Source organism: Lolium rigidum, chromosome 5 (genome assembly GCF_022539505.1).
Source record: "Lolium rigidum isolate FL_2022 chromosome 5, APGP_CSIRO_Lrig_0.1, whole genome shotgun sequence".
Lineage (NCBI taxonomy): Eukaryota > Viridiplantae > Streptophyta > Magnoliopsida > Poales > Poaceae > Lolium > Lolium rigidum.
Genome location: NC_061512.1, coordinates 101,872,672 through 101,879,919, shown reverse-complemented (window position 1 = coordinate 101,879,919; position 7,248 = coordinate 101,872,672). Strand labels below are relative to the sequence as shown.

The 7,248-nt window shown below is 45.2% G+C and overlaps 1 protein-coding gene across 12 annotated transcripts; it reads right to left on the bottom strand.

Moving 5' to 3' along the window:
- Nucleotides 1–3,573: 3,573 nt before the first annotated feature.
- On the bottom strand, nucleotides 3,574–5,193 carry LOC124654127. Of its 12 annotated transcripts, none has more exons than XR_006988212.1 (5): nucleotides 4,846–5,193; nucleotides 4,702–4,759; nucleotides 4,492–4,569; nucleotides 4,157–4,240; nucleotides 3,574–3,909 (listed from the first exon to the last, which is right to left on the bottom strand). XR_006988212.1 is itself a non-coding variant. In XM_047193160.1 (5 exons), exons 1-5 carry the CDS (start codon nucleotides 4,938–4,940, stop codon nucleotides 3,735–3,737), a joined length of 498 nt encoding a protein of 165 aa, XP_047049116.1. In that variant the 5' UTR covers nucleotides 4,941–5,193; the 3' UTR covers nucleotides 3,574–3,734. The 12 variants fall into 12 exon arrangements, 6 of the variants coding, with proteins under 6 accessions (XP_047049116.1, XP_047049117.1, XP_047049119.1 ...); XR_006988213.1 differs by having other exon boundaries at nucleotides 4,860–5,193; XM_047193160.1 differs by having other exon boundaries at nucleotides 4,512–4,597.
- Between the last annotated feature and the right edge of the window lie 2,055 nt (nucleotides 5,194–7,248).

Here is a 7,248-nt window from a genome sequence, read left to right as displayed (position 1 = left end):
AACTTAAATCATGGCTATACTAGACGAATAGGCGAGCTTCGCCTCATGGCCGGTAAGGTACAATCGCGCGCTTTGATCTAGGACGTAGCCGGGTGTAACTCGTATAGGTGGGCAAGCGTGCTTCGCCGTGCCGTCTACATTGCGTCTTGACACGGCTTCAATTATGCTACTTGTGTATGTCAATGCCCTTAGTTCCATAGAAAAGATAAAAGATACTAGCCACAGATTTATATTTGAAATTGTCAAAAAAATTGAAAATTTAAATAGGACTTGGAAACAAAGCTAGGAGATAAGACATCAAAACTTTATCTTTATCCTTCTCAAAACAAAAAACAAAATCTTTATAGCTGTCATAAGCCCGCTTCTTAATGTCACAGGGGCATATCTTACAATACTTGTGACATGCACAATTTTCCCAAATATTAGTGAAGCATGACCTCGCTTAGGGAAATTATTACAGTTCTTCATGATCTAATGCTAGGATAAACCATAAGATGTCTGAAGCATACTGCAATCTGGAGCTTGTACTAATAAAATCCAAATGGAAGAACATGCCACACAACACCTGGACGTGTCTAGATCGAGCCCGTGAAGATGGCGAAACTGGCCATATGCCTATATATGCCCGACAGAAAAATCAACACTGTAATGCAATCTATGTCTGCAGTTACTTGCAAACAATCTATGTCCGCAGTTACTTGCAAACAGGACACTTGCTTTATACCCTTGAAATGGAATAAACATCATGAGAGCTCATCTTTCAATGAGGACGACCGGAAAGGCATTTAATACCCTGCGGAAGATGCGTCACTCAATTATTATCAGGTAATAAGCAAAAGTATGCATGATTGACCATAATATGTAAACTTAATGATGATTATAAACATGAAATCTTGCTATTTACACTCATTGCATGCTTCCAGTATCTCAGCTGAAGAATAAATGATTAGTTCGAAGAGGGTTTTCACATACAAAGTTAAACGGGTTTGGACTTTGGAGAAGCCATACATAATTTAGCCCTCCTGGACAACACAATCAATAGACTCTTATTTCATCAAAGTTGTATTTTGTAGCAGCCAAGGACAAAACTATTGGGAAGCAAATTGTAAGAAAATTCGAGCTTACAATGTTGTCCCAGCAAAATAAGTTGTTATAGCAATAGAGAATGCATATCCGAATAGTTCACCATGTTAAATGAGAAGATATGGTTAACTATATTAGTAGTTTCTGTTACACTGCATAAAGAAGTCGGACTCTTCCCTCCATGATTTTCTCCTCATCTACTGTACTTCCAGAAGTTCTAGCTTCACTTAACCTCATCCCGGTGTGGCCAGAACAATGATAACTAAATAAATTCAGAAGAATGATCATACTTTTGGAGGTGTTTTTCCTTTACCTCGAAAACAAATTCCAACAATGATCCAGTACCATGGCAGCTCAGGATACAGTAGAGAAAACCAGTACCAAAGATTCTGTATTACCTTCTTGCAAACTGCATTTTCTTGTAGATGAGCGTGTGATCTTACAAAATCTGCAAGGAGCTATTTTATTCAGCTAAAGAACGTCGTTAAGCCATATAAATTAAAGGGCAGGAACATACATGGAGATTTTTCATCTACGGAAAAATATATATGAAGCTATTCACAGTATAGGCAGATAGGTAACCAAACTTGATCGCTTTAAATAAAGTAGAAATACAATGGCAACATGAACTTTATTTTCACTCTAAGGTAAAGTTCTAGTATATCCAATTGATTGGGACCTCAAGTATATATTTCTTGCAGACAGCCAAATAAGAAAGCAAATGATCAAACTCGCTTAAGCACAACTGCTGCTACCAAAAATATAGCATGCATGGCAAGGGGGTGGCACTGCAGCCACACCCAGACTTGATTCGCTGGAGATGGACGGAATCAGGCATATACACGACGGCTTTTGCATATCGCTACCAGTTCATGGGATCTTGTGCTCCCTTCCGCTCAGCCAAGTTCTGGAAAGGACATGCCGAGGCCAAGTGCAGGTTTTTCGCGTGGATTGCCCTGCATGGCAAGGCACTCACGGCCGATAACCTGGCGCTCCGGGGTTGGCCTCATGACCCGATCTGCAAGCTGTGCCAAATCCACCATGAGACGGTCCAGCATCTCACTCTGGATTGCCACTTCTCCACCTCCGCCAGGGAGCAAATCTTCGCTTGGAATGGGACCATCGGCGTCCCACCACCACCTGGTGGAATGTCACTCAACGATTGGTGGGATGAGACGATCTCCCATCTTCCAAAGGAGAAGAAGCGGGAAGCTAGCGGTGCGATCATCTACTCCATGTGGGGAGTGTGGAAGGAGAGGAACAGACGGGTGTTTCAGAACACCGCATTACAGCCGGCGGCCGTAGCGGCTCTTGTTAAGGAGGACATTGCTCAGAGGGCGTACGCGCACACCCAAGATCCCGGAGATGGGATTGTAGCCCAGCGTTCTTAGCTCCTTTTTTGATCTTTTTGTCACCTGACCCGCTTGCAAGCTTCTGTAATTAAAATTCTTCTTCTATCTAATCGATTGGCAGTTCGACTGCCCGTTCCTCAAAAAAAAAATATAGCATGCATATATGGTTGCTGCAGCGAAATCATGCTCACTAATTTTAATTAACACTGAAAGTTGTGGTGCTACATCATTAATTTTAATTCCTAACTGCATTACTAAATGTCAGTACCTATTAAATCACTTGCCAATCAGCCCAAAATCACCAACAAATTGATATCTTGGTGCCTTATTATCTGTGTTATTATTATCCCCTCCATGTATTGTAACTGTATGCCCTGGGTTGATCCTCAAGTTCGTTATTTCCATGTGGACTATGTAATCTCGACATAGATCTGAATACAAAAGAGGGACAAATTAAATTAAATATGGGGGCGACTACACAGTGGTCAGCCACTTTTGGGCTTCCCGGGTGCTCAGTTCCGACAGCCCATATTTGGGTTCACGCGTTTTCCCACCCCTTCCCGAAAAAGCATCCCGGGTTGGACGCGCGCGGAAACAGGCAAGGACGCGAGCGAAAACATCGACAGGCCCATGCTGTTTTCGTGCCACCTAGCGACACCCAGCTAGAAAAGGGAAGAAACAAAGGTAAAAATTTCGAAACTTGCTGGGATAAGCTGTTTTCGAAACCAGAAAGACAGATCGAGTCCTTTCTTCCTTCCCTAACTCCTCCACCACCGCCAGGGATGGCAGAAAGGGAGAAAGAACCATTCCTCCATGTTTGAAGTCAGGGAAGTAACACAAGATACGTGGGGCACCTGCCAGTCCCTGCAAAAAGTAACATAACTGCTGCACCTTCATCTGGACGAGGCCTCGTCCAGGGAAGAAACAAAGGTAAAAATTTCGAAACTTGCTGCCAGTTTATCCCAGATCTTACTTCTTCATGTAATCTTGGTTCTAGCACACAAGTTCCAAGTTCTGATCTGCTCCACGTAGGAACTAACACATGTGTTCTTGCGAAGATTTACATACAGGAAGCATATGCAACTAAAAGTAACACACAGAACAGATGAACTGTCGAGTTTATGTAGAGATGTGCAAGTAATGAAGGAAGTAGAACCTGTCCAGTTTATGTTCAGATTTCCAACAAAATCTGCTCCATGTAGGAAGTAAAACATGTGTTCTTGCAAAGATTTACATCGTATGCAACTAAAAGTAACCCACAGAACAGATGAACTGTCCAGTTTATGTTCAGATTTGCAACTAATGAAGGAAGTAGAACCTGTCCAGTTTGTGTTCATATTTGCAACAAAATCTGCTCCACGTAGGAACAAAGGAAGTAGAACCTGCTGGTGTTGTACTTGTATGCAGCAGGAAGTAATTTCTTTTCGAATCTCGAAAATCTTGAATCTTTACAGCAACACAAACAAGATGGAACCTGTAACATACATTGCATGGTCAACAAAATAGTTTCGAAAAACAGTTAAACAGTGTGTAGGAAGTAACATTTGCTGCCGTGTAGGAAGTAAATTATGATAAATGCAGTTTTTCAATACATCTGTAGGAAGTAATCTGTTGTTTTAATTTGCTATAACTGGTAAAGGTAATTTAGAAAGTAATCTAAATAGTTGACTTGTCAATTTCATTGTAGATCATGGATTGGTTTAACCTGCAGCTAGAAATACCTGAAGAACCAGTAGAAGACTCGACAGATGGACCTGAACCTCATGCTGGTGTTGAGCCTGGTTTCATGAACCTCGTGCCATTTTCTGCACAAGATAATGATGTATTATTGCAACGACATAGAGTTACTTCTAAAAAGCACATAGAGTTACTTCTTGTTTACCCAGAGTTACTTATTGTTCAATCATAACCCATAAGAGTTACTTTCTAATCATGGTGATATGATCATAGAGTTACTTTCTAATCATGGTGATGTTTCTTTTTTTGCAAGAAAAAATTGTTTTCCATCGGTGCCTTAAAAAACTGAATTTATATAGATTCACATGACAATATTTACCATGCCTGTGTGAGGCTTACGTGTTTGCTTGAAACAACCACTGTTCCAACTCCCAGGTCGCTTCTGGTGGCTGCCCAACTTGCAAAAGAGATTTGGGGACCAAGAACTGGTAATTTATAGATGGATTGTTCCTCTCGTTCAGAGACATATAAGGAGAAAGACCTTCAGAGAACGAATTTACAGGAAGAAAGGCTTGAATCAAGTCTATACCTTGTTGTTCCGGTAGTGCTCATGTTCTGGTTGTCGGCCCTGTTCCTCCTTCAAACACCTGCAATGTGCTGCACAAAATCAGAGAGATCCCCCATGTAGAAGGGCAGAGAGCGTATGGTAGGAGAGAGGCGATGGTTCAGTCACCGCCTGCCGACGACCTCGGGTAACAGAAGCCCCCACCCATCCAGGCACGGGCTCCTCATGGCCCTACCTGCTCCTACATAGAGCACAGGCGGCATGGAAAGGAGTACACAGAGAGAGGCCAGGGGGCTCGCCTGTGTTGTTGGGGGCACAGAGGAAACCCCATGGCGTTGGAGGGCGGGGATGTGAGCGGTGACGGTCTATTTGACCGGCATGGTGCAGATCTGATTCCCAAAATCTTGGTGTAGTCAACTTGGTGCCCCGGCGACGCCCTCGATCCCGTCTCCTCTTCTCTCTCATTGATCAAAAGGCGGCGACCATCGTCTGGCGAAGAATTCGGGGCAGTGAAGATGGGTGGGGCGATTTGCACAAAAATAACCAAAAATTGAAAGAAAAGCACAGACTGACCCTCCGGCGAAACTATTTCACCCATCTAACCCTTTTGTGTGACGCCCCTCCCATCGGCGCCACACATGCCAGTGTGGCGCCCCTCCTATCGGCGCCACTCTCCCAGCCGACGTGGCGCCGTCGATGCTGAGCTGGTCTGCCGATCCGACGTGGCAGCATGTGTGGCGCCCCTCCCATCGGCGCCACACATGCACTTATAATTAACCAAAACATACTGTGAGACAATTCGTCTGGGACTTAGCCGTTTTGGCGAGGCTCTATGTGTGGCGCCGATGCCACGAGCGCCGCACTAGCATGTGTGGCGCCGATGCCAGCGCCGATGCCACGGGCGCCACACATAGAGCCTCGCCAAAACGGCTAAGGACTTATCGTCCGGAGCCCCTGGATGTTTTCGACCCAGAAGTTGATATAAGTTGGCATGTGTGGCGCCGATACCGCGGGCGCCACACAGTGCAGTGTGGCGCCAGTGTGAAGGGCGCCACACATTGACTTGTGTTAAATCCATGAAAAATCCTACCATACTCCAACAGTTTTGAGTACAACATTGGACACAACAAGTAGCAATTTCAGAACATACACATGTAACACTTCATAGCTCACATCATAGCACGTAGATTCAAACAAGAAGTAGCATTACAGACATGGTTCGAAATGACATAGGGTTCACAACTCGATACTTATGAAGATAGAGTTCGCAACAACACGTAGCAAATCCTAGTATCGTCCTCGACGTGCCGTCCTCACGGGCTGCTTCCGGACGGCCATCCTTTTCGTCCGCTACTGTGGCTCTTGTTGCTGCTGCTCCTCCTGCTCCTCCTCCTCTGAAGATAACGGCTCGTCGTTCCTCATCCTCGACAAAGATGATCTCCGCGGCGGCCCCTCATCCTCCTCAATGACAACCTTCTTTCCTCGGGTGACATAATCTTCCGGAGTGTACCGGTTTGGAGCCTTACCCCTTGGCTTCAACTGGTAAGCTGACCGTGGAGCTTGCTTGGAGGTATGCTTTGGAGGTATGCTTTGACTCAGAATTTCCTCGTCGTCAGGAATCTTCACAAACATGAACACATGAGATTACAAAAGTTGAAATTAGTAAGAACATGTTTGACAGCAACAAAATAGTCCATACCTCCCACTCTTCAGAAGAGGATGTAGGAATTTCGCCTTCGCGGCAACCTAGCAAGTTGGCTAACCGCCGCATCTTTCGTGCGGTGTTCGCGTCATGGAACTCATGGTTACAAAGCCACCAGAACATAATAGCGTACATTCAAAGTTGGTGATCATACCTTAATGAAATGCCGCAACGGTCCAACAGGCTTTTCATCTCTCCCGCTCTGGTCCCACATAACCTCGCACTCGTCAGCTGTTTTTTGGATCTCCGACCGCTGTGACAAACATAGCATACACAATTTAAGCGAGCACATGGCAATCTAGATGATGTACTAGTTAATGAGAGAATCCATTACCACGAAGTTCAGCTCGGAAGCAATAGAAGTCGATCTCCCTCTGCGAGCATAGGTGTCGTGTTGGCTTTGCGCAACCTCATCGAACTCGATGGGGTCGTCCAAGATGTGCTCAGCATACGCGTGCTTCACTAACTCGGTACGCGTGTTTTCATGGAACCACTAGAGGTAGTTGTTGAAAGCGGCCAAGTCGTGAGGCACAATCTCCACAGGGCCAGCAGTCCGTGTCGCTTCCAAACAGTGTAGGAACGCTGCGACGTGGCCGCTATGATGAACTGGGCCAATTTGTGATCTTCCTCTCGCTGCCTATCAAGCCTGCAAGAATCAAGAAGTTAGATTCTACCTCTTCTATCAAGAATTTTCCATCGCATGATTCCGAAGTTTACCTATGAAGCGCCTTGTCCGTGTCTTGCCACCGAGGTGGGCACTCCCGATACAGCCCAAACTGTCTCATCACTCTGTGCGGCTGGTGGTGTTCAACAAGCCACATGCATATGAGTGGGCAGTGCATACGCCAGAACCGCGCCTCCTCCGTGCA

What these genes read in the sequence shown, in the direction of transcription:
- LOC124654127 (XM_047193160.1), bottom strand. Translation starts at nt 4,940, where the DNA reads ATGCCGCCTGTGCTCTATGTAGGAGCAGGTAGGGCCATGAGGAGCCCG. An exon ending in AGCACTACCGGAACAACAAG is followed by an intron (nt 4,598 to 4,701) that starts GTATAGACTTGA and finishes ATAAATTACCAG; the next exon opens with TTCTTGGTCCCCAAATCTCT. An exon ending in GTCTTCTACTGGTTCTTCAG is followed by an intron (nt 3,910 to 4,156) that starts GTATTTCTAGCT and finishes TGTATGTTACAG; the next exon opens with GTTCCATCTTGTTTGTGTTG.